General features: G+C 42.9%; 1 protein-coding gene across 4 annotated transcripts in view; it reads right to left on the bottom strand.

Moving 5' to 3' along the window:
* The window catches only part of ddx4 (DEAD (Asp-Glu-Ala-Asp) box polypeptide 4), a 103,887-nt gene that overhangs the window by 16,808 nt on the left and 59,284 nt on the right, over window positions 1-27,795 (bottom strand). For all 4 annotated transcript variants that reach the window (XM_067985949.1, XM_067985967.1, XM_067985974.1 and 1 more), the window contains 6 exons: window positions 22,416-22,568; window positions 21,705-21,859; window positions 20,018-20,147; window positions 19,068-19,234; window positions 3,566-3,711; window positions 2,483-2,582 (listed from right to left, as the gene is read on the bottom strand). In XM_067985949.1, coding sequence (XP_067842050.1) covers window positions 2,483-2,582; window positions 3,566-3,711; window positions 19,068-19,234; window positions 20,018-20,147; window positions 21,705-21,859; window positions 22,416-22,568 — 851 coding nt within the window. The remainder of the gene's footprint in view (window positions 1-2,482; window positions 2,583-3,565; window positions 3,712-19,067; window positions 19,235-20,017; window positions 20,148-21,704; window positions 21,860-22,415; window positions 22,569-27,795) is intronic.

The following is a 27,795-nucleotide window of genomic DNA, read 5'->3' as shown; positions in this document are numbered from 1 at the left end:
CACTCCTCTCTGGCAATAGCTCAACGGAAATGCAGCAAGTCTAGAATTATTTTAACACATCCAAAGTTCCAGTCAAACAAGGTAACTTCACACAATCCTTTTATTTTAAAAAAAAAGGACCTTTAAAACAGATGAAGTATAGGGATCAAGCCACTGTCCCTCACTCCCCGTCCTGTACCAATCAAGAAGAACCAGAATGCACCATACAGGAAACAAGCTGTATAATAAAACAGCAGCAATTTCTTGTACAAGTGAATTTTTTATGTTCTTCAGAAACATGGATCAATTGGTCAATGTTTTACCAAAGCTTCTCCCCCACCACCCCCCCCTCCAAAAAATGTGTTTTGCTAAAGCTAATTTCCAAATAAAGGAACTTGCTTTCACTGACTAAGCTCCCTCCAAGGGATACATAACTGAACAGGCTTTAAATGTCAAACCCTCCTTAAAGACTCAATCCATCATCTGTTTCAAAACTGTCATGTAAACCAATTAAGGATGACATCTTCATAACTGCTGTGCTGATTTCATATTAACCCATCTATTTCAAGAATTAAAAACTGGTTACTTTGGGGCAAATTTTTTGGAATAGATTCCATGAAGATTGAAATTATATGTAAACTACAATTGTACATAGAGTCTGCCACAGAAACAGGCCATTTGGCCCAACTGGTCTGTACTGGTGTTTATGCTCCACACGAGCCTCCTCCTACCCTTTATCATCTGACCCTATGAGCATATCCTTCTATCCCTTTATCTAGCATCCCCTTAAAATGCATCTGCGCTATTCGTCTCAACTACTCCTTGTGGTAGCACATTCCAAATTCTTACCACTCTTTGGGTAAAGAAGTTTCTCCTGAATTCCTTATTAGATTTATTGGTGACTCATATTTATGGCACCTAGTTTTGGTCTCCCACAAGTGGAAACATCATCTCAGTCTACCCTATCAACCCTTTCACAATCTTAAAGCATACATACACTGCATATAAGTGACAGTACATCGAAATTTAAAAAAAAAATTTGGTGGGTTTTCACATCTGCAGTCAAATGGTTACCAGATGTGACTAAATCAGGGGTAGGGGTAAGTCTCAAACTGATTTGGCAACATGCTTATTAGCAATTTAAAATCAAAACAAAGTTGTGTTCACACAAGTAATTCGCATTGTACTTGCTACAAAACAAGGACATCGCTGTTCAGAAGACAAAATTCTGATACGGAAAGTGAACTGTTACTTATATGATGTGTATATGGTTAAAAATGCAAGTAAAGATTGTGCTGATATGACAAAGTGCTGAGGAAAAACAAAGGACTGCAAACAAGCAGAGAACTTAAGGATGGTTAGAAACAAGATAAGGGTCAACAACAGGCATCAAAAGGTGTGACCTTATAGTCCAAGTACAAGTAAGCCAAGGGAACAGGTCCTGACAAGTAGGATATAAAAAGCCTGTAGAGGGTAGGTAAATTTCTGTCATGAGAGAATAGGAGTCAGCCGCCAGTTCAAGAACACCCCAAGCAGGTTAACCTGCTAGACAAGACGATAAGACTGTTCAGGCATAAGGACCCAGATTCTCTTGAAGCAAAGCAAGCAGAAGGTTGCATATAATGTTATATTAAAATATTAAATTATTACAAACACTTAGAAGTAAAAAAAAACGAGAATATCTGACTCTTCCAGAGTCACATCGAAAACAAATAAATGACCCAGACAAGTCTGTTACTGACTTGGGCAATAAACTGTCACAGACTGGCTTGTTGTACCCAGATGGTAATTACATAACAATAAACTGGGTTTTATTTTTTTTTAAACTTAATTTCCATAGACATTACTCACTGAAAGTTACAAGTCAAAAAGACTATAGTTTTATCTCCAAAGCATTTTGTGGAAATTCACAAAAAAGTTCAAAAACCCAAGCAGAAAGATCCATATGTTGCATACAAAATTGAGTCAAAATGAAAGCATTTTGGCCACGGTAATGGGTCAAGAGGGGATGAAAAGAGAAGGAATGACAATGAAATCAGCTAACCACTATTTCTCAATTTCTCTCTTCTCTTTTCAACCCAATTCCATTACAGGATACAACCACCACCCAAGTTTCTTAATAAAAACAGCTCCATTTTCTCCTCCAGCAAGAGACTGTTAAGTGATAAGGTTTTTAAAAGTATATATTTATTTATTACACTGTAAAGTAACATGAACATTTTTAAATCAGGCTTATTGTATTATGTATAATCAGTCTGGCTATTGGCTTTTAGGCCTAATCGAGACAAGTGTGTTGTAAGATTATTTGCATTGAAGTTTACTGATGCTCTATATGCAACGTACATGTTTTTTCAGTAACAATTTTAGCAACTGAACCAAAGAAAATTACTGTGCTGGAAGAACAAGATATCCAGCCATCCCAAAGACGACTAGGATTCTGGACGGCAAAGTCAGCATGAAATAAGTTTGTACTCCATGGAAAAGCAAAAACCAAAGATCCTACCCATGAATACTCGTCGTAGGGAATTTTTCTTGACAAAGGAAAGTAGCAAGAAAGTCAGCCTTTCTCTTGGTGTCGACAAAAACCATAGTCCGCTCAATACCTGTAAAATAGTACTTAAATTAAGACAAACTGTTCTTTTACACACCAACAGGCACCAGAAACAGTTTCTGTATTAACATCTGGTGACGACCCTAACAGTCATCTTTTGTTGCCAAATGAAGCAGCTAGACTCTAAGTTTATTATGGTAGCCTGATTTTGCAGTACAATGCCTAATCATCATGCTGCAGTGAGAGCAATATAAATACAACAATCCTTAACCAAAGTATATTTTTGAAAAGTTTGAATCTCAAAATTAAGTTAGGTTGGGGGGGGGGGTGGTGGGGAGTAAATCAAAGATAACCTACTCTGCAAAAATGCAGTTTTCCAAGCTTTAAAAAAATGTTTAAGTACTCTTTGTAAAACAAAGAGCTCCCATTAGTTTTCTTTCTCTATTTCCATTGCTAGTATTCCTTTAGCTTGGATGTCAACATAATTGCTCCTGTCGATTTTTCTGGACACAATGCTAGTAGATTGGAAGCATTGGAGTCCATATTTACTGTACTTTGCAAAGAATTGTTCATCCCCACCACCTATCAAATTTCTATTTTCCCCTCTTGAAGGAGTCAACTCCTTGCGGCAATACGGCTCCACCAGAATTCTCTAGTGCGGCACCCAAGTGGTTATTATTCATTTGTGAGCCTTTACAGTGAGTGTTGGTGGACTATTCAACCATGGAGGGCATTGCTTCTCACCTACTCTCCAGATCACTAATAGGAAGCCTGCCTTATTTGTCTCCTACTTAACCCAGGGGCACAGAGACAAACTCAGCTCCTCAATGAATAACCTTGCAGGACCATTGGGAGAACCTACTTATATTTTTTTTTAAAAGCTTTCAATTATACTGCAAATTATCAGTAGAATTGTTTCAGTAAATTTTTCAGCAAGAAATGCGTAATCAAATGACAACAATTTTATACGTACACACACCAGTAAATAACTATGATTTCTTCTTCCTCTCCCTAAATAATAACGATCACTCTCACCTATGTTAGTGAGGATTTCAACCAATTTGTTTCTTTTGGAATACTGGTCAACTTGCAGTATGGACTGCTGTACATCACCACAGGCGCCTCCCACTTGACCAACAGCAAGGAACAAATAATCAGTCTTCATGAAGTCTGCAGCCAACCTTCAGGAACAAAACCAAACACCATGAAAACTGTTTAGACCAGTTTGATCTTCACTATTACATTTACAATCAGGTAATTTGATTACACTGCTACTAAAATCAAAAATCAGTTTGTTCTTCAGCTACACAAGATAATATAAATGAGATTAATATGGAGAGACTGGAGAAACTAGGATTGTTCTCCTTACAGCAGAAAAGGTTAAGGGGAGATATAATAGCTGTTCAAAATTATGAACAGTTTTGATAGAATGAGAAATAAAAACAGAAAATGCTGGAAATACTCAACAAGTCAGGCAGCATGTATGAAAAAACAAAGTTAATGTTTCAGGTCGATGACCTGTCGTCAGAACTGGAAGTGGTTAAAGATTTAACAGTTTTTAAGCAAGTACAGAGCCAGGCAAAGGGGGGAGGAAAGAACAAAAGGGAAGGTCTGAGATAGGGTGGAGGATGGAGGGCAGGAGTGATTAAATGACAAAAGATAATGGTGCAAGGCAAGGAGGGTGATAATGGGACAAGTAAAAAACAAAAGGTGGGTCTAGAGCAGCTGTAAATGGCAACAGCAGAACCATTATCAGCACCTGCTGTCTGAAAAAGAGAGCAGTAGTTATGATCTGAAGTTACTGAAATCAATGTCGAGTCCAGAAGGTTATAAAGTGCCTAATCAAAAGATGAGGTGCTATGTCTCGAGCTTCCGTTGAGCTTCATTGGAACAGCGTAGGAGGCCGAGGACAGAGAGACCACAGTGGGAGTGGGACAGAGAATTAAAATGGCAAGCGATGGGAAGGTCAGGGTCAGGCTTGTGGACTGAGTGGTGTTGTTCAGTAAAGCTATCATCCAATCTGCATTTGGTCTCCCCAATGTAGAGGAGACTACATTGTGAGCAGCGAATACAGTATACTAAACTGAAAGTAGTACTAGTGAATCGCTGTTTCACCACTAATCGGGCAACCGCGCTAACCATACACTACCCATGCGCCGCGCAATGTGCGGCCGCGCATGTACGCATGCTGCAGAGCCCGCAACTGGAAACTCTGGTTCGCACATGCGCAGTCAATATTTAACCGTGCATGCACGAACACCACAGGTCCCGCAACTGGAGCCCCCGTTGCGCACATGCACAGTTGACCTTAGTTTTAGACCCCCACCAGAAGTGTGGTAGCCGCCATTAGGAAGCCAGTCATGCCTGGAAGAAGCTACTGAGGCCAAACCTGCTTACAGCCGTGCCTGGACGGAGCTGCTGAGAAGAAGCCAGCTTTCTGGGGGGGTGGGGGGACGGACGGGACAGTGTTCCAGGGGAGTCCAGAGAGGAAGCCAGCTGTGCCTGTAGGGAGCTTTAACCCCTTTGCTGCCTTGCTGGAGTGAAGTTGCTTGGTTCTTTGCAGTATCTTTGGCTGTGCTTTGCTTTTTAGTTGCCGATTGCTGCTTTAATATTTGAGAAACGTAAGGAATCTTACAACACCAGGTTATAGTCCAACAATTTTATTTTAAAATCACAAGCTTTCGGAGATTATCTCCTTCGTCAGGTGAGTAGTGAGTAGACTGCTCACCTGACTGTGTTGTAAGATTCCTTACATTTGTCCACCCCAGTCCATCACCGGCATCTCCACATCATTAATATTTGAGAGTTCATAGTAATTGCATGTTAACCTTGTTCATTGGTGCTTTAATCACGGTATTATTTTGTGAATTCATAGCAGTTGCGCGAGCTACTTATACAGTTGCTTTAATCACTGTAGCGATTCGTGGATCCCTAGTAGTTGCACGTTAACCTCAGTACTACATGGTAGTATCAACGACTGCATGGATCATAATAGTCAGACTGGTACTGGCCTCACATTTTTCTTTGCTGCACTAGCCCTCATGAGCACAGTATGCCAATTGAGGAATCCTTCAGGTCTCCACTCAAAGTCCACGGGTAAGGTTATCTTCACTCTGTGAAAGTCTGTGAGTATAGTTCGCTACATGCCGCATATTGCGTTCAGTGCATTTGGACTGATCCATGCAAAATTGCCTGCCGGTATTGCTGCGTTTTGCTAGTGTTCCTCCCTGTGCCTTTTGCCTGGAGTAGGTAAAGCTACAGCACATTTGGTAAGACCCATGTGTTCCCATTTGTCCACCGAGCTTTCCACCATGTCCGTCATACAACGAGCTTTCCACCTTGTGCACCCCTTTGTCGGTGTATCCGTTTCATTTGGAGTGCAACTGTGAGAGCTGTGTTTTCTTCCAGGTGCGGGGATCTGGGGCAATTTTCATCCTTTGTGCATTTATTTGACACATCTGGATCAAGACCATTTCACAAGCGAAAGCCCTTGGAGTTTGCTGCCTGGAAGGTGCAAGTTTTTTGACCATTTGCAATTTTTCAGTGATCTGTGCAAAAAACAGTATCTGGCCTTAATATGTCTTTTCCTCCTTTGCTTCCAGTCTCAGTTTGAGCATTTCTTTCGATATGCTGCAAGAAACACCCAGCCTAAGAGAAAACCTTTGGAATTCTGCTGTCTGGGCACCGCAAGTGTTCTGAGCAATTAAATGGATTCTCCCCTTAGGTTTCTTTGTGTTTTTCCTCCTCGCTCATTCTAGGCCAGGGACCGCCGACACCAGCTTCAATTGCCGAGATGATGACTGGAAACGACCAAAGTGAGAATATTGTGAACTTTCCCTTTTGTGCTCAGTCGGTGATGTTCCGGGGATGCTTTAAAAGTGAGTTACATTTTGTTCCACTGTTTCCTCAGGCTCTGATGTGAGGCGTTGGGGGAGGGGGGGGGGGGGGGGAGGAAGGGGGTCTAGGAAGATCGCCCCAGAGAAGCGGCGTTAGCCCTTAGCCCAGCAGGCCAGACAGGGAAGCATGAAGGCATGGGCCCAATGGCCTCCTTCTGTGCTGTAACGATTCTATTTCATTCCATCTCAAAGACCATCCAGCCTCATCTCAGTGACATTGCTTTCCCTCGCCCTTCCTCACCTCAGCCCATCTGCCGCTGAAAACACACATCGATGCCTTTGTTAGCTCCAAACTCGATGGCGGTTAAATTGGGCTGCGTAGTGCTCATTCTTCAGGTGCTTTGCAGCCTCCTGAACCCCCCAAAATGGCAGGCAGGAAACATTTGCGCATTTCCGCCCGGAATCACCACCCCTATCGTCACTGATTGGGCCCTGACGCCCCCATGTCCCTCCCAGCCGATCATGGCCCCGACCCTGACCCCATGTCCCTCCTGACGGATCGCGGCCCCGACCACCCTCCCAACCCATGTCCCTCCTGACCGATCGCAGGACCCCTCCCCCACAGCCCTCACGACCAATCGCGGCCCCCTGCCCCCCACCACCATGTTCCTCCCCACCGATTGCGACCCTCTCTTCCGATGGTCAGCCTGTCAAGCCTTTCCTTGCAGTCTGGTCTGTGGAAACTGCCTGACCTAAGCGTTGTTCCTGCTCACTCCCAAACTCCTCATTTCACACAGGGGCTATCGAAGTCATTCTGACTCAAAATGCGAAAGCAAACACTTTGTCAAGACATCCAGGTGTGAGTTCTGTGTGCCATTGAGTTCTTCTCCCATCTTGTCATTCCAACTCAGTTGACTGTAGTTGAAATTCTGTTCCATGTACTGATCTGTAGAGCTGCAATCCATGAGGGCAAGTGTCCACAGATATCACCCAGCAATTCAAGGATATCTTAACAGTGGAGTTTGATACCTGATAGCTTTGAAATTTGAGTTCCACCAGGTACCTGTGCTTATATATGTATTTTGTGCCCTTTGTGTTCAGCTGCAGACTCTATTCTTAACTTTCATTTACAAACATAAGAAATAGGAGTAGGCCATACAACCCCTCAAGCCTGCTCCGCCATTCGATAAGGTCATGGCTGATCTTTGACCTCAACTCCACTTTCCCGCTGATCTCCATACCCCTCGATTCCCTTTTTGTCCAAAAATCTGTCCATCTCAGCCTTGAATATATTCGATGACTCACCAACCACAGCCCTCTGAGAATTCCAAATATTCACAACCCTGAGTAAAGAAATGCCTCCTCATCTCAGTCTTAAATGGCCGACCCCTGATCCTGCGACTATGCCCCCTAGTGCTAGACTTTCCAGCCATTGGAAACAACCTCTCAGCATCTACCTACCCTGCATAATTGTAGTAAGACTCCCTTACTTTTGTACTCCAACCCCCTTGCAATAAAGGCCAACATTCCATTTGCTTGCTGTACCTGCATGCTAACTTTTTATGTTTCTTGTATGAGGACACGGAGGTCTCTCTGAACACCAACATTTAATAGTTTCTCACCATTTAAAAAATATTCTGTTTTGCTATTCTTCCTACCAAAGTGAATAACCTCACAGTTCCCCTCACATTATACTCCATCTGCCATCTTCTTGCCCACTCACTTAACCTGTCTATATCCCTTTGCAGACTGTGCCCTCCCACAGCTTACTTTCCCACCTAGCTTTGTATCGTCAGTAAACTTGGATACATTACACTTGCTCCCTTCATCCAAGTCATTAACGTAGATTGTAAATAGCTGAGGCCCAAGGACCGATCCTTGCGGCACTCCATTAGTTACATCCTGCCGACCTGAAAAATGACCGGTTTATCTCAGTTTTTTGTCCATTAACCAATCCTCTATCCATGCTATTATAACCCCAAACCCACGAGCCCTCATCTTATGTCGCAACCTTTTTTGTGGCACCTTATCGAATGCCTTTTGAAAATCAAAATATATGACATCCACTGGTTCCTCTTCATCTATCCTGCTAGCTACATCCTCAAAAAACTCAGATTTGTCAAACATGATTTCCCTTTCATAAAACCATTTTGACTCTGCCTAATCATATGATGATTTTCTAAGTGCCCTGTACCACTTCCTTAATAATGGATGCCAGCATTTTCCCAACAGCTGATGTCAGACTAACAGGCCTGTAGTTCCCTGCTTTCTCTCTCCCGCCTTTCTTGAATTGCGGGGTTACATTTGCTACCTTCGAATCAGCTGGGACCATTCTAGAATCTAGGGAATTTTGGAAGATCATAACCAATGCATCCACTATCTCTGCAGTCAACTCTTTTAGAACCCTCGGATGTAGGCCATCAGGTCCAGGGGATTTATCGGCTTTTAGTCCCATTAGTTTCTCAAGTACTTTTTCTCTACTGATATTACTTTAAGTTAATCATTCTTGTTAGACCCTTGGTTCCCCAATATTTCTACTGTGAAGACAGATACAAAATATTTGTTTAACACATTTCCTTATTCCCCATTATAATTTCTCCTGTCTCAGCCTCTAAGGGACCAACGTTTACTTTTGCTACTCTCTTCCTTTTTACATACTTGTAGAAGCTCTTACAATCCATTTTTATACTTCTTGCAAGTTTACTTTCATATTCTATTTGCTCTCTATCAATTTCTCGGTTGCCTTTTGTTGGTTTCTAAGTCTCACCCAATCCTCAGGCTTACCACTCTTGGCAACATTATAGGCCTCTTTTAATCTAATACTATCCTTAACTTCTTTAGTTAGCCACAGGTGGATCACTTTTCCCATGGAATTTTTATTTCTCAATGGAATCTATATTTGTTGAGAATTTTGAAATATTTCTTTAAATTTTGTCATTGCTTTTCAACCATCATACCCTTTAATTTGGTTTCCCAATCTACCTTAGCCAACTCGCCCGTCATACCTGTATAATTGGCTTTAAGTTTTAAGACTCAAGTACATCACTCTCAAATTCGATGTGAAATTCTAGCATATTATGATCACTCTTCCCCAGAGGATCTCTTACTGAGAGATTACTAATCAACCCTGTCTCATTACATAATACAAATCTAACATAGCCTGTTCCCTAGTTGGTTCCATGACGTATTGCTCGAGGAAACCGTCTCAAATGCATTCTATGAACACATCCTCCAAACTACCTTTGCCAATTTGATTTGCCCAGTCTACGTGCAGATTAAAGTCTTTCACGATTATTGCATTACCTTTTTGTTACAAGCTCCTATTATTTCATGATTAATACTCTGTCCAGCGGTATTGCCACTATTAGGGGGCCTATAAACTACTCCCACCAGAGTTTTCTGCCCCTTGTTATCCTTTATTATTAGGGCTACATCCCATCCTTTTCCATTCTGCCTGTCTTTTCTAAATGTCCTGTATTCTGGAATATTTAGTTCCCAACTTTGGTCACTTTGCAACTGTCCTGCCACCTTTAAAGATTTGTTCATATATACCCCCAGATCTCAGTGTTCCTGCACCCCCTTTACAATTGCATCAGTTTATAGACTCCCCTCATTCCTCCTACCAAAATTTATCACTTCGCACCTCTCTGCGTTAAATTTCATCTGCCATGCATCTGCCCATTCCACAACCTGTTTATGTCCTCGAAGTGTATTACGAGCCTTCTCACTGTCTATTACATTTCCAAGTTTTGTGTCATCTGCAAATTTTGAAATTGTGCCCTGTGCACCCAAGTCCAAGTCATTAATGTATATCAAAAAAAGCAGTGGTCCTAGTACCAACCCCTGGGGAACACCACTGTATACCTTCCGCCAGTCCGATAAACAACCAACCATTCACCACTACTGTTTCCTGTCACTTAGCCAATTTCGTATCCATGCGGGCACTGCCCTTTTTATCCATGGGCTTCAATTTTACTGACAAGCCTGTTGTGTGGCACTTTATCAAATGCCTTTTGAAAGTCCATATACACAGCATCAACCGCATTGCCCTCATAAATCCTCTTATCTCATAAAAAAACTCGGGTTAAGCACGATTTGCCTTTAGCTAAACCGTGCTGGCTTTCCTTTGTAACTCCACACTTGTCCAAGTGACTATTAATTTTGTCCCGGATTATCAGTTCTAGCAGCTTTCCCACCATTGAGGTTAAACTGACTGGCCTGTAGTTGCCGAGTTTATCCTTACAACCTTGTTCAAAGAAGGGAGTAACAAGAGTAAGGAACTGGACATGAATTTAAATTTGAGGTTAGGATCAGATCAGCCATGATCTTATTGAATGGCGGAGCAGGCTCGAGGGGCCGATTGGCCGACTCCTGCTCCTATTTCTTATGTTCTTATAAGTCTTGCTGCAATTGTACAGGGCTTTGGTGGGACCACACCTGGAGTACCGAGTACAGTTTTGGTCTCCTTACCAAAGGAAGGATATACATGCCTTAGAGGGGGTGCAACAAAAGTGCACGAGATTAATTTCTGGAATGAGGAGAGATTGAGTAGGATGGGCCTATACTCTCTGGGGTTTCCAAGAACGAGAGATGATTTCATTGAAATGTATACAACTCGAGGGCTTGACATGGTAGATGATGAGAGGCTGTTACCCCTCGCCAGAGAATCTAGAACTAGGGGGCATAGTCTCAGGATAAGGGGTTAGACATTTAGGACCGAGTTGAGGAGGAATTTCTTCACTCAGAGGGTTGTGAATCTTTGGAATTCCCTACCCCAGAGAGCTGTGGATGCTCAGTCATTGAATATATTTAAGGCTGAGATAGACAGATTTTTAGACTCTAGGGGAATCAAGGGATATGGGGATCGGGCAGGAAAGTGGAGTTGAGGTTGAATATCAGCCATGATCTTATTGAATGGCGGAGCAGGCTCAAGGGGCCAAATGGCCTACTCCTGCTCCTCCTATTTTTTATGCTTTTATCTTCTTATCACCACTACATCATATTCCAATGTGGCTATTCGCGCCTGCAGCTCATCAACCTTGTTTACCACGCTTTGTGCATTCACACACATACACTCGAAACCTATCTTAGACCGTCTCATATTCTCTCAGTCTGATCCCACCTAATACTGTAATGAATCTTACGCTAGTGCTATCTGTCTCTCCAAATCCTTTGTGCACCTTGTTCCTCCTTTCCAATGCTACATCCTGGTGCATAGCCCCCTGCCGAATTAGTTTAAACCCTCCCCCACAGCACTAGTAAACCTCCCCGCAAAGACATCGGTATCAGCTCTATTGAGATACAACCCGTCCGTCTTGAACAGGTCACTCCTGCCCCAAGAATCTGAAGCCCTCCCTCTTGCAACATGTCTGTAGCCATGCATTAACCTGCCTTATCTTCCCTATTTCTGTACTCACTAGCGCGGGGCACTGGGAGTAATCCAGAGATTACTACTTTTGAGGTCCTGCTTTTTAACTTCCTCCCTAGCTCCTGAAACTCTGACCACAGGACCTCATCCCCTTTCATTCCTATGCTATTGGTACTCACGTAGACCACGACTTCTGGCTGTTCCCCCTCCACCCCCCACTGGACAATGGGAAGGGAGGAGGTAAAAGGGCAGGTGTTTCATCTCCTGCACTCGTACGGGAAGGTACCGTGGGAAGGAGAGCAGGTGTTGGAGGTGATGGAAGAGTGGACCAGGGTGTCGGAGGGAATGGTCTCTTTGGAATACTGAAAGGGGAGGGCAAGATGTGTTTGGTGGTGGCATCAAGCTGGAGATGGCAGAGGAAGATACTGGTGGGGTGGAACACAAGTCAAGAAGCAGTTCTCTGCAATATTCCAAACACTCACCCTTGATAAAACTATTTATGCAAGAAAGAAACGCATGAAAATCTCAGTTTCGTCCACCTGCACAGCAAATAAGGAAGCAGGAAAAAGTTTCAGTATTTAACCTTCAAGCACCATCTGCGTATGTAGTTGTTAAGCAATACGAGACACCCTGGCTAAAATGTCTGCTGAAACAGAATGGCACCACCCAGTGTCTCAGAAATCCCAAAATGATTAGCTTGATCATCTTCTACCAGCCTGGTAATCAACTTTCAAAATGTTGACATCTTTGTGGACAAAGTGTGTTAGTCCCGATCCCTTAACTGGCAAATCAAACCAACAATTACAGCCAGCCTAAGCGTGATAATAACAAGGTGGCAAAAAGGCTTCCACATACGACATCGTCTGCGGCTAAATGTAAGGAAAGGCACTTAAGATCAATCTATTTATATGGCTGTCCAGTAAGCAATTTGATCTCACAATACAGACACAAACTCCCATAAAATAAATAAAACTAGTCTTTTATGAACTGAAAGAAGCAAGACATCTGATTGGTCACTCTGCTTTCATCTAATTGTCCCAGCTTTTGAAATTAATCTAAAATGGCCTTCATGTAGTTTATTAAATATTTGAGCATCATTTTTGCCCAAGAGAATAAAGCAGAGACTGGAGTCTTAAATTTGTAACTGGACCAGTAATGATCAATCTGGGCGTTGGTAAATAAAAATGAAGCCATCAGGCAAGTGCTAGGCTGCAGTTTTTCTAAAATTATTTGCTTTTTTTTTTAAAAAAGAGTTGAATTGTCAAAGAGGCAGAGCACAAAACAAATGAGATTATACTGTAGGTGGGTATTTAGATACCGCCGATACCGAAGGGGTGCTGTAATACGCACTAGAGCATTAGCCTTGATTGTGCACTCAAGTCCTGGAGTGGGACTTGAAGCCATAATATTCACGACTCAAGAGGTAAGATGGCTATTAACTGAACCATTGGAGCAATGCATGCAGTTTTTGTCATCCAATCAGAAGGAGGAGGCAAGCAATGATTCAAAGCATCAGGAATTAATTGAGAAATGGTCAAGAAAGCTTCTTTTGTTTTCTTTGAGTTGACCAAACTGAACTTCAGACAACAAAGCTGATGCAGGTAAATTACTCATTACGGGGGAATTAATCAAAAACCAAGAGTCAAATTAAAAAATTACAAAACTAGAAGTAGGAATGTCAGGCAGAATGTTCCCACCCAAAGAGTAACAGGCTCATGGAATAGGTTACCAGGAAGGGATATGAAGAAGAACAATGTAAGCAACAATGCTCCACCAATGGCTCAGCTGGTAAACAGCACTGTAATTTCCCTGGTGTCCTCCCAAACTGCCACCAAGATTGGGGAACTCCAGCAGAAAATCTATTCAGGTGTTTAATTCAGCCATACAGACCAGATGGTCCCAGGTTCAATCCCCAATGTGTTCCACCACACCCACACCACCCCCACCAAAATCAACTGAAGAATAAACATTCATGCAAGTGATGTTCAACATGGAGGAAGCATAGGGCTGCAAGGGCACAGAATGAGTTTTGTAAACCTCAATATTACCATGACAATATTCCTACCCTATGCAGAGCCCAGCTGTCAATTGAGACTCAACTTAAATTGAACTAAAGAGAGAAACATCTGGTGTATAATTCAAGACATAATGGTACATCCTGAACATAGATGGCAAGCAGTGGTTCACCCATCCAGGTCTTACATAGAGAATGTGTTTACCAAGTATATAATTGGCATTTAAAGAAAAAGACATGCATTTATATAGTGCCTTTCACGACCTTGGGACGTCCCATAGCGCTTTACAGCCAATCATAGAATGGTTACAGCACAGAAGGCGGCCATTCGGCCCATCGAGTCCGTGCCGGCTCTTTCTAAGAGCAATCCAGTCAGTCTCATTCCCCCGTGGCCCTGCAATTATTTTTCCCTTCAAGTATTTATCCAATTCTTTTTTGAAAGCCACGATTGAATCTGCTTCCACTACCCTTTCAGGCAACGCATTCCAGATCATAACTACTCGTTGCGTAAAAAAAGGTTTTCCTCATGTCGCCTTTGGTTTTCTTGCCAATCACCTTAAATCTGTGCACTTTTGAAACTTAATCACTGTTGTAATGTAGGAAACACGGCAGCCAATTTGCACACAGCAAGGTCCTACAAACAGCAATGAGATAATGACCAGATCATCTATTTTTAGAAAAGCTGACTGAGGGATAAATATGGGACAGGACACCGGGGAGAACGCCCCTACTCCTCTTCAAAACAGTGCCGGGGATTTTTTATGTCCACCTGAGGAGGCAGACGAGATCTCAGTTTAACATCTCATCCAAAAGATGGCACTCCCTTCAGTGCAGCACTCCCTCAGTACTGTACTGGAGTGTCAGCCTAGGTTACATGCTCTCAAGTCTCTGGAGTTGGACTTGAACCCACAATCTTCTGACTCCACAGTGAGGGTGTTATCCACTAAGCCATGGCTGACACCTTCGGATAAAGCTTCCATAAGAATTCTGGCTCATCTACAGATCCTGCCTGTGTACACAGACTTTGTTGTGACAAAAAAAATGTATTTTTTAAAAAATCTATTCAACTTTTAAATATATTTTCTACATCTCAAAACAGCATGTAAGGGGTTAACATTAAGTCATGCAAAGCATCTAATCAACTCAAAACAGACGACTTGTCTGGGAAAATCCTCAACGAGGTGCCAGATTTCTATCGCCCACACAATGGGTGTCTGAAGAGGTAACTGTAATCACCAGGGGTCAGTACATTAACAATGGCAAAGATGTTAACCAAAGATTTGTTATTCATTCAATACTGATTGTTTAATTCAAACAAATAAATCATTCATGAGGTGTGCCGTCTGCTGCCTTTGTTTCAGAAGATACCTGGTTACAAATCAAATGGTAGGCCAGAGTCTGGGTATTGACTTGACGGATTAGTGTGTGAACTTTGAGAAGAGAACAAGGTCATTGATTGGCTAACATCCTCTGACCGACTGGGCAGGAGGGGGAATACAGATGCTTCCTCAGACAGGATTATATTGGCAGTCCAGAGCCAGTCTTGAGAAAGAAGTCAGCAACTGCATCTTGCAGCCAGCAGCCAAAAAGTTGTGTTTTAAAAAGTCACTGCCATCATAACCAGGGGACTTCGGCTGAGCAAGTTTACAGTAAGCAGACTTCTGTTTTAGGTCATGTTTAAAGAGAAAGTACGTGGTCCCTTTATTGAACAAGTACTATAGGGAAATATATATGTGTTAAACAGTGTACTGTTCTTTTATCTAGCTTATGTAAATAAAACCACTTAAATGGATCAAAAACCTGTGCCTCAATTTATGCAATTGGGCATTCGGAGAGGAAGGAGAATTCACATGCTAAAAGTTCTCTTACGACCTCTGGGTCTAACCATTGTTTACCTAGCTATTGGACAGAAAAATTAGGGGAACATAGAATCATAGGAAAGATACAGCACAGAAATGGGCCATTCGGCCCATCGTGTCCACGCCGGCTCGAAGAACAACAACTAGGTGCCCATTCTAATCCCACCTTCCAGCACCCGGTCCGTAACCCTGCAGCTTACAGCACTTTAGGTGCAGGTCCAGGTACTTTTTTTTTTTTTAAAAAGAGTTGAGGATCCCTGCCTCTACCACCAATTCAGGCAGCAAATTCCATACACTCACCACCCTCCGGGTAAAAATGTTTTTTCTCATGCCCCCTCTAATCCTTCCGCCAATCAGCTTAAATCTATGTCCTCTAGTTCTTGAACTCTCCACTAGGGGAAACAGGTATTTCCTGTCTACTCTATCTGGGCCCCTCAATTTTGTACACCTCAATCAAGTCTCCCCTCAACCTCCTCTGCTCCAAGGAAAACAATCCCAGCCTATCCAATCTCTCCTCATAACTGCAATTTTCAAACCCTGGCAACATTCTTGTAAATCTTCCCTGCACTCTCTCCAGAGCAATTACGTCCTTCCTGTAACTTGGTGACCAGAACTGCACTGTGGCCTTACCAGCGTTCTATACAGTTCCATCATTACATCCCTGCTTTTGTATTCTATACCTTGGCTAACAGAGAGCATTCCGTATGCCTTCTTAACAACCTTATCTACCTGTACTGCCATCTTCAGGGACCTGTGCACATGCACTCCAGGGTCTTTCACTTCCTCTACCCCTCTCAATATATTTCCATTTACTGCGTATTCCCTTTTACTGTTTGCCTTCCCAAAGTGCATTACTTCACACTTCTCCGGGTTGAACTCCATTTGCCACTTTACTGCCCACTCCACCAACCCATTGATATCTTCTTGGGAGTCTACAGTTATCCTCTTCACTATCAACTACACGGCCAATTTTTGTGTCGTCTGCAAATTTGCCAATCATGCCCCCTACATTCAAATCCAAATCATCAATATATACCACAAACAGCAAGGGACCCAACACTGAGCCCTGTGGCACACCACTGGAAACGGATTTCCATTTGCAAAGACATCCATCAACTTTTACCCTTTGTTTCCTGTTACTGAGCCAATTTTGGATCCAATTTGCCACATTTCCCTGTATCCCATGGGCTTTTACTTTTCTGACCAGTCTGCCATGTGGGACCTTGTCACATGCCTTACTAAAATCCATGTAGACAACATCCACTGCACTACTCTCATCAATCCTCCTTGTCACTTCCTCAAAGAATTCAATCAGATTTGTAAGGCATGACCTTCCCTGGACAAATCCATGTTGACTATCCCTGATTAAACCATGCCTTTCCAATAACAGTATTGCTTTAGTAATTTATCTTGCACCGCTTATGGGTGAAGCCAGGGAAACTACTCCCGAGAAACTTTCTACTGTAAAAAGCCAAAAATGAGATCTCCATCTTGTAGCTTAGTAAAGAAAAAACATTTGCATCTCAACTCATTATTTATATAAAAAGGGGGATAATGTTCATCAAAAGGAATGCATTTTTTGAGTCAGGCGGCTTTTTCCTAGAAAATATAATCAACTGAATGCCCGTCTCAGTTCCTAGAATCTTCTTTTAAATTACTAGTTACTTGTAACTGTAAGCTTTAAATGCAACCCCTCATGATAAATCTGACACTCTTGCATTCTATTGCCATTGAAGAACAGAATCCAGTAATCATTTAAAAGTTCAGCTTTACTTTCAAGAAATGTTAACGACAAAATTCAAATCACCATAGGCTCAAAATGCAGCCAGCAGGTTGAGTGTCAGGTTAGTTTGTCTCAGTTGGCAGCTCTCTTGCCTCAGACTCAAAAGTTACAGGTTCAATTCCCTACTCCCGGACTTGAAAATGCTGCATGGTCAGTTTTCCATCTTTTGATGAGAATTAAACCCAAAGCTCCACCACCTGCCTGTTCGCGTAACTCAAGATCAAGTGGCACTATTTTCTTTTGGTGGGGGGGGGGGGGGGGGGGGGGGGAGAAGGGAGGGAAGGAGGAGGAGGAGCAAGGAGCCCTTTTGGGATCTTGGCCAATATTCTTCCCGAAATCACCAAAAAAAATGATCATCTCTGCCATTTGTGGGATCTGGCTGATAGCTGCCACATGTACATGAAGTACTTTGGGATACTTGACAAATGATGAGTGTTATGAAAAATAAAATTTCTAATATATTAAAGTCAACTTTTTCTATGGTGCACTTACATTTGAGTCTTTACCCTTCTTACTCAACACTTTACTCTCCAAAGCAAACAACAACTTGCATTGATATAGCACCTTTAATGTAGTAAAACATCAGCTCCTTATGGTCTCAAGTACTTTAACTGGTCCTGATATATCTAATAACCAAGTTTTTTGATAGCAAGTGCAGAACAGAAAATCTTTCCATTAATTACTTTAGCTACTGAATCTATCCTGTGCCTCCAAAAAGAATCTTTCTTGTATCTCCTTGTATCTTCAAAAAGCAGAAAATCAGACCTCGTTTCAGACTATCAAGTCATAGAATCATACAGCACAGAAGGAGGTCATTCAGCCCATTGTGCCTGTATCAGCTCTTTGAAAACCATCCAATTAGACCCACTCCCTGCTCTTTCCCCACAGCCCTGCAAATTTTTACTTCAAGTATATATCCAATTGCCTTTTGAAAGTTATTATTGAATCTGCTTTCAGGCAGTGCATTCCAGATTATAACTTGCGGCATTGAAACATTTCTCCTAATCTCCCCTCTGAATTTATTTAATAGGTGAAGAAGTAACATACATTTGCAATAGACAATATATAAATTAGCTTGAAGAAAAACAAACGGCCACGATCTATAATATTTTGTAGTTAGTATACATCATATTCATTATTTTCTGTAGTCTTTGCAACCCGAGAGTTAAACTGGCCTAACCTATCTTTCTGAATTTTCCAATCAACGCGACTCAACAAAATTCATTGCGCAACTTCAAAAAAAAGCCCAAACACTGTTACTACAGCTTGCCGGATTTGAATGAGTGTCTGCTACATTCAAAAGCAACTGCAAGTCGTGCACAACTGAGCAAATTACACAGTTGGAGTTTTGTTTGAATGCAGCTTGGCTCCTCCTTCAAGTAATGGAGACAGCAGTTAGATAACTGCAACATTCACATCAAGTTAGGCTGGGAGCATAATGGACAATAGCTGGTTTTTAATCTCTGATGCATGGGTCAAAGGGACTACCGAGCCAAGACTAGACAAAAGCTAGTTTCACTTTTGACAAGTATATGGATTCAATCCATTGCTAATTTGTTTAAAACTCTCATATCCTAGCTAGGATAGTTCAGTACAGATCTTAAGCATGAACAGACTTTCAAGGAGCTCATTAAACATTCCAATAATGTTTCTAAATATGCACATGTTTCAATTTACCTTTGAATCTCTTCAGGAAAGGTAGCACTGAACATCAAAGTCCGGCGGTTTTGTTTAGGTGGCATATCAAAGGAGTTGACTAGTTTCCGCATGTCTGGTTCAAATCCCATGTCCAACATCCGGTCTGCTTCATCTAATACCAAGTATTGCACCTTACCAAGGCCAACCTAGAAATGAAGAAAGGTGGTAAGTCTCAATAGTAATCGCACAGTCTGAATTGGTATGTGTCAAACTACCATTAAATTGTATGGCCCACAAGTGGTGAGAGGAATGTCAGCCGCCAAGATCTGCATTGGAAAGCAGGGATAGGTTTTTGTCTTTACCTGGCAAATCAGATTGCCCGCCCTTTATAGAACCAGCCCTATTTCCATTTAATTGACTTCAATCGAATAATAATCAGGCAGGTTCTATAAAGAGCAGGTGATCTGTTCTGCCAGATTACTGCTCAGACGGCAGACAAAAATCTACCCCCATTATCTCCATGTTATCTGAGGAAAAGATGCAATGGTCCCACATTCCTACAACTTACCAGCACTCTTCTGCATTATATAGGATGTATCCTTTATAGTTATAGGTTAGGAGTCACAGCAGCCATTTCCAAAGTCAGAATAATGGTGGGCAATGTTTCACTTCAGAGCTGGGATGTCTATGCTTTTATCCACTTGCAGCCCATCAGGCAGCAAACATTCCTTCCTCCCTCAGTATTGTGGTGGATGGGACCATTTAGAGACACCACCATTTCTACCGTTAATGAGATACTAGAACCTCCATCCTTAACACAAGAAATAATTTGAATGTTGCTCATTAAATGCACAATCCATCACTAATCTCGTAGCCTCAAGATGTTCAGCCCAGTTGTGCTACCACAAGATAGCAAAATCCTGTGCCGGATGCTAACACATTAAAGTAAATTAAGTTTTTGGGGAGGCAATGACAGACCAAAGGCTTACTTTTCCTTTAGAGATAATATCCAAAAGTCTTCCCGGGGTGCCACACAATATATTGCAGCCTTGCAAAACCTGACGGATTTGATGTCCTGTACTTGTTCCTCCATAAACCACAACAGGTCTTATAACAGTTCTGCAACATTGAAAAACACAACAGGATACATAAGTTAATATGTAGATTAAAAAGGTTAGGCAACTTTTACCACACACCAGCAAGGGTTTTAACAAAGCAAATTTCTTTGACATTGGTAAATTTATACTAGCTAAAGAACAGTGCTTCAGAACACATTCATTATTGACCCCCTTCGCAAATAAAGTGTGACCTTGACCTCCCTGTAGCTCTGTTTGACTTATAGGGAGAGGTTAGAAAGACTGGGACTTTTTTCCCTGGAGAGTAGGAGGTTGAGGGGTGATCTTATACAAGTCTATAAAATATTGAGGGGCATAGATAAGGTAGATAGTCAAAATCTTTTCCCAAAGGTAGGGGAGTCTATAACGAGGGGACATAGATTTAAGGTGAGAGGGGAGAGATACAAAAGGGTCCAGAGGGGCAATTTTTTCACTCAAAGGGTGGTGAGTGTCTGGAACGAGCTGTCAGAGGCAGTAGTAGAGGCGGGTACAATTTTGTCTTTTAAAAAGCATTTGGACAGTGACATGGGTAAGATGGGGATAGAGGGATATGGGCCAAGTGCAGGCAATTGGGACTAGCTTAGTGGTATAAACTGGGCGACATGGACATGTTGGGCCGAAGGGCCTGTTTCCATGTTGTAAACTTCTATGATTCTATCATTTCCCCTTCCCACCCTGACCTGTGTCTTTGTTTTCCAAGGATGCTCAACACAAGTTTCAAGAATAGCATCTCTTTTTTTCTCCTAAGCACTCTTCAGCTGTCTGATCTGAACATTAATTTCAGTAACTGCAGATCCATGGCACATCCTCCATTTTCTTTATAGCAGCAGTACTGTGATGAGAGGCTGGTTAGTCAGTGTCCAGCACTGGCAGGGGTCTGTGCTCACGGTGTTAGTCCATTTCTCTCCTCTTTTCATGGTTCTGAATTCTGCTGCATTGCATTTTCTGTTATCCTCCCTTTTCCAATTTCCTGATGTTTTTCTGTGAGGCTCTCCCATGTTTCATCACCATCTCAACAATTTGCATATTCTTTTTATATCTTTCCATTACCTCACAGACAATCCTTTCTTTAAAAATTTTTTTTGGGATGTGGGTATCACTGGCAAGGCCTGCAACCAATGCCCATACCTAGATGTTCTTGAAGTGGTGGTGGGCCTTCTTGAACCACTACAGTCCATGTGGTGAAGGCACTCTCATAACACTGTTTGGTAGGGAGTTCCAGGATTATGACCCAGCGACAGTGAAGGTTACAGTAGACTATGAAAGTCGGAATGGTAAATGATTTGTAGGTGATGGTGTCCCCATGCACCTGCTGCCCTTGTCCTTCTGGGTGGAAGTTGCAGCCATCTTAAGATCATTCAGCCCATTAACTCCCTCTTTAATTGGTACATCTAGATTTGCATCCCCCTCTCCCTTCAACCTTACGAACATACTTATCTTTTAGTCTTCAGTTCTGATGAAAAAGGTATATACCTTCTTACAAATATTGACTCAACTGCTGTGTAATTTCGGCAATATACATGTCTTCTAACAAACTACGTTCACTGTTTTATTTACTTACCCATAAGAAAACTTTCTAGCTTCCAGATATATCTGATTGATCAGTTCGCGTGTTGGAGCTACAATGACTACTTCTGGTTCTTGTAGTTCCTTGAATCGGCTGGATGCTGCATTCCCCCTCAGCAGCATTTCTATTATTGGCAACAGGAAAGCAGCCTATGACAATTACATACAGAAAATAATAGTCACTGGTTGATCGTAATTAACACAGAAAAGGAAGAGCGACAACCTGCTTAAGCACCTGAGTTAAAGGAGGGGAAAAAAAAGCTCAGGTTCTTACAATCCAGTAACTCCTGCTTGAAAGTGCGAGTGTATGGGCTTTGAGCAAGGACATTCACCATGAGATCACACATGGAAAATAGCGACTTGGATAAGTTATCAGAGGGCTGCAGGTGCCAATGGAACAGAGAGCAAGGTAAGAAAATTAGCTGGAAAAAAAAGTTATCTCCTTGATCGTCAAGGCAGCGACTTAAATTAAGGCACAGAGACAGCAGCAATCACTGTCCAAGCAGCGATTGTGCTAGCCTAGATAATATGCATCAGAAATAATAATCAGGAGTAGGACTGTTGGGTAGTTTACCCCTTCCTAGCTCAAGAATGCCAAGTCTTAATGTCAAAGTACACAAGCAATTTATATAATCATCAGCACAAGGATCGTTATTCATTTTTAAGATGATCAGTTTCATGCAGTTTCACAGTTTCTACAACTCACTGTTTTCCCAGAGCCTGTTTGGGCACAAGCCATCAAATCACGGCCAGAGAGTACAATTGGAATCCCATGTTTCTGGACTGGTGTAGGTTTCAGGTAGCCTGCCTTATTTACATTCTTGTTCAAAGTTTCACACAGATGAGCTTCATCAAATGACTAGAACAAAAAACAAAGCAAGTTTTAGTTATTTGTCTTTTTACACTGAGCTGGATTACTGTGTACACACCTTTTATAATGGAGTTTGTCAAAAAAAACTCCCGTGGGGACTGTCACTAGTGTGTAGCAGTTATGAAATTTCTGAAAACAAATATGAAAAGGAAACAGATTGTTGCTTTTAGGTCACAAATTATTCACATTAGTATTGGAATACCTAAGCTTACAATTTTTATTAATGAGGGGGAGGGGGCCATGAGGAAGGGAACTACTTTTTAAAAACGGAAAGAGTTTCTAAATATGGACATACAAAAAAGGCACAAAGAGAAGCCCAATTTTTGACTTGTAAAATCCCGTTTAGGCCTAGAAAGATGGATTTTGATAACAAAAAACATGTTTGGGACATAAGGGGGAAACCAGTGGATGTAGTATATTTAAATTTTCAAAAGGCATTCGATAAGGCGCCACATAAAAGAGGGGGTTACATAAGATTAGGGGTCATGGGATTGGGGGTAATATATTAGCATGGATTGAGAATTGGTTAATGGACAGAAAATGGAGAGTAGCTCTCTTCCTCACCAAACTTCAGGTTGGCAGGTTGTAACTAGTGGGGTGCCGCAAGGATCGGTGCTTGGGCCGCAGCTATTTACAATCTATATTAATGAGTTAGATGAGGGGACAGAGTGAATGTAGCCAAGCTAGGTGGGAAAGTAAGCAGTGAGGAGGAGAGAGTCTGCAAAGGGATATCGACAGTGAGCAAGTAGGTGGCAGATGGAGTAAAATGTGGGGAATTGTGAGGTTATTCACTTTGGTAGGAAAAATACAAAAACATAATATTTTTTAAATGGTGAAGGACTGTTAAATGTTGGTGTTGAGAGATGTGGGTACCCTTGTACACGAAACACAGTTAACATGCAGGTACAACAAGCAATTAGGAAAGCAAATGTTGGCCTTTATTGCAAGGGGGTTGGAGTATAAGAGTAAGCAAGTCTTGCTGCAATTGTACAGGGCTTTGGTAGGACCACACCTGGAGTACTGTGCACAGTTTTGGTCTCCTTACCTAAGGAAGGGTATACTTGCCTTAGGAGGTGGTGCAACAAAGGTTCACTAGATTAATTCCTGGGATAAAGAGGGTTGTCCTATGAGGAGAGATTGAGCAGAATGGGCGTATATTCTCGAGTTTAGAAGAATGGAAGGTGATATCATTGAAACATAAGATTCTAAGAGGGCCTTTTAAAAAAAAATTTGCTCATGGGATGTGGGCGTCACTGGCAAGGCTAACATTTATTGTCCATCCCTAATTGCCCTCAAGAAGGTGGTAGAGAGCCACCTTCTTGAACTGCTGCAGTCTGTACGGTGAAGGTTCTCCCACAGTGCTGTTAGGAAGGGAGTTCCAGGATTTTGACCCAGCGACGATGAAGGAACGGCGATATATTTCCAAGTCGGGATGGTGTGTGACTTGGAGGGAAACGTACAAGTGGTGGTGTTCCCATGTGCCTGCTGCCCTTGTCCTTCTAGGTGGTAGAGGTCGCGGGTTTGGGGAGGTGCTGTCGAAGAAGCCTTGGCAAGTTGATGCAGTGCATCCTGTAGATGGTGCACACTGCAGCCACGGTGTGCTGGTGGTGAAGGGAGTGAATGTTTAGGGTGGTGGATGGGGTGCCTATCAAGCGGGCTGCTTTGTCCTGGATGATGTCGAGCTTCGAGTATTGTTGGAGCTGCACTCATCCAAGCATGTGGAGAGTATTCCATCACACTCCTGACTTGTGCCTTGTAGATGGTGGAAAGGCTTTGGGGAGTCAGGAGGGGAGTCACTTGTCACAGAATACCCAGCCTCTGACCTGCTCTTGTAGCCACAGTATTTATGTGGCTGGTCCAATTAAGTTTCTGGTCAATGGTAACCCCCAGGATGTTGATGGTGGGGGATTTGGCGATGGTAATGCCATTGAATGTCAAGGGGAGGTGGTTAGACTCTCTCTTGTTGGAGATGGTCATTGTCTGGGGCGAATGTTACTTTCCACTTATCAGCCCAAGCATGGATGTTGTCCCAGATGTTAATGAAGCAGTCCGTGCCTGCGTGCAGCATCTGAGGGGTTGAGAATGGAACTGAACAATCAGCCAACATCCCCATTTCTGACCTTATGATGGAGGGAAGGTCATTGATGAAGCAGCTGAAGATGGTTGGGCCTGGGACACTGCCCTGAGGAACTCCTGCAACAATGTCCTGGGGCTGAGATGATTGGCTTCCAGCAACCACTACCATCTTCCTTTGTACCTGGTATGACTCCAGCCACTGGAGAGTTTTCCCCCTGATTCCCATTGACTTCAATTTTACTAGGGCTCCTTGGTGTCACACTCAGTCAAATGTTGCCTTGATGTCAAGGGCAGTCACTCTCACCTCACCTCTGGAATTCAGCTCTTTTGTCCATGTTTGGACCAACGCTGTAATGAGGTCTGGAGCAGAGAGGTCCTGGCGGAGCCCAAACTAAGCATCGGTGAGCAGGTTATTGGTAAGTGCCGCTTGATAGCACTGTCGACGACACCTTCCATCACTTTGCTGATGATTGAGAGAAGACTGATGGGGCAGTAATTGGCCGGATTGGATTTGTCCTGCTTTTTGTGGACAGGACATACTTGGGCAATTTTCCACATTGTCGGGTAGATGCCAGTGTTGTAGGTGTACTGGAACAGCTTGGCTAGAGGCGCAGCTAGTTCTGGAGCACAAGTCTTCAAGCACTACAGCCAGGATGTTGTCGGGGCCCATGGCCTTTGCTATATCCAGTGCACTCAGCCGTTTCTTGATATCACGTGGAGTGAATCGAATTAGCTGAAGACTGGCTTCAACCTTCGGGAAAAGGCCGAGATGGATCATCCACTCGGCACTTCTGGCTGAAGGTGGGTGCAAACGCTTCAGCCTTGTCTTTTGCACTCATGTGCTGGACTCCGCCATCATTGAGGATGGGGATGTTCATGGAGCCTCCTCCTCCCATTAGTTGTTTAATTGTCCACCACCATTCACGACTGGATGCAGCAGGACTGCACAGCTTTGATCTGATCCGTTGGTTGTGGAAGCGCTTAGCTGTCTATAGCATGCATGTAGTCCTGTGTTGTAGCTTCACTAGGTTGGCACCTCATTTTTTAGGTACGCCCGGTACTGCTCCTGGCATGCTCTTCTATACTCCTCATTGAACCAGGGTTGATCCCCTGGCTTGTTGGTAATGGTAGAGTGAGGAATATGCCGGGCCATGAGATTACAGATTGTGCTGGAATACAATTCTCCTGCTGCTGATTGCCCACAGCGCCGCACAGATGCCCAGTTTTGAGCTGCTAGATCTGTTCTGAATCTATCCCATTTAGCAAGGTGGTAGTGCCACACAACACGTTGGATGGTGCCCTCAGTGCGAAGACGAGACTTCGTCTCCACAAGGACTGTGCGGTGGTCACTCCTACCAATACAGTCACGGACAGATGCATCTGCGACAGGTAGATTGAAGACGAGGTCAAGTAGGTTTTCCCTAGTGTTGGTTCGCTCACCATCTGCCGCAGACCCGTTCTGGCAGCTATGTCCTTCAGGACTCAGCCAGCAGTTGTGCTACCGAGCCACTCTGTGATGGACATTGGAGTACCCCACCCAGAATACATTCTGTGCCCTTGCTACCCTCAGTGCTTCCTCCAAGTGATGCTCAACATGGAGGAGGACTGATTCATCAGCTGAGCGAGGGCAGTAGGTGGTAATCAGCAGGAGGTTTCCTTGCCTATGTTTCACCTGATGCCATGAGATTTCATGGGGTCCGGAGTCAATGTTAAGGACTCCCAGGGCCCACTCCCTCCTGACTGCACACCACTGTACCGCCACCTCTGGTGGGTCTATCCTGCCGGTGGGACAGGACATACCCAGGGATGGTGATGGAAGAGTTTGGGACGTTGGCCGAAAGGTACGATTCTATGAGTACGGCTATGTCAAGCTGTTGCTTGACTGGTCTGTGGGACAGCTCTCCCAATTTTGGCACAAGTCCCCAGATGTTAGTGAGGAGGAGTTTGCAGGGTCAACTGGGCTTGGTGTGCCTTTGTCATGTCCAGTGCCTAGTGATCCGATGCCGGGTGGTCCGTCTGGTTTTATTCTTATTGTGACTTTGTGTAGCGAGATTGTGCAACCGAGTCGCTTGCTAGGCTATTTCAGAGGGCGATTAAGAATCAACCGCATTGCTGTGGGTCTGGAGTCACATTAAAGCCAGACCGGGTAAGGACAGCAGGTTTGCTTCCCTAAAGGGGATTAGTAAACCGTGTTTTTACAACAATCCGGTAGCTTCATGGCCACCATTACTGATACTAGTTTTTTTTTATTCCAGATTTTGTTTAATTAATTGAATTTGAATTCCCCAGCTGCCACGGCGTGATTATTAGTCCAGGCCTCTGGATTATTAGTCCAGTAACATAACCACTATGCTACCGTACCAGTTGACAGGGGGAGTGGATGTTTCCCCTGGCTGGAGAGTCTAGAACTAGGGGACATAGTTTCGGGATAAGGGGTCGGACATTTAAGACTGAGATGGAGAAATTTCTTCACTCAGGAGGGTTGTGAATCTTTGGAATTCTCTACCCCAGAGGGCTGTGGATGTTTAGTCGTTGAGCATATTCAAGACTGAGATCGATAGATTTTTGGACTCTAAGGGAATCGAGGGATATGCAGATAGGGCAGGAAAGTGGAGTTGAGGTCAAAGATCAGCCATGATCTTATTGAACGGCGGAGCAGGCTCGAGGGACCGTATGGCCTACTCCTGCTCCTATTTCTTATGTTCTTTACTTTTCTTGCATTCATATTTATTTTTCCATATCATGTTCTGCCTTTCTGTGTGGAAAAAATATCCTGTGGCATGGGCTAAAAGTACATACTCGCTTGTGTTTGAGCGACAAGGAACAGGGATGATAGCTGTTCAGTCTGTCACAGATACTGCCCATTCTCTAGAAAAGAATCTTTTTGTTTGAATGGAAAGTGCAATCAAAAATGACAAAAAAACTCTCTTCCTCACCAAACTTCAGCTAATTACTGTATCCAGGATACCACAAGGGGGGTGTAATATGTTCCTATGTCAAAATGGAACAGTACATGTGGGGTAAATCCAATCAGGCTACATCTAATACAGATTTGAGAGTTCTACAAATTGATAAAAGGATCTTTTTAGATTGAGAAAATATGATGCACGTCATAACAGTTTAGTGGTTCAATTATATA

The sequence above is a fragment of the Heptranchias perlo genome, chromosome 1 (genome assembly GCF_035084215.1).
Source record: "Heptranchias perlo isolate sHepPer1 chromosome 1, sHepPer1.hap1, whole genome shotgun sequence".
NCBI classification, from domain to species: domain Eukaryota; kingdom Metazoa; phylum Chordata; class Chondrichthyes; order Hexanchiformes; family Hexanchidae; genus Heptranchias; species Heptranchias perlo.
This window is presented reverse-complemented; position numbering and strand designations above follow the sequence as displayed.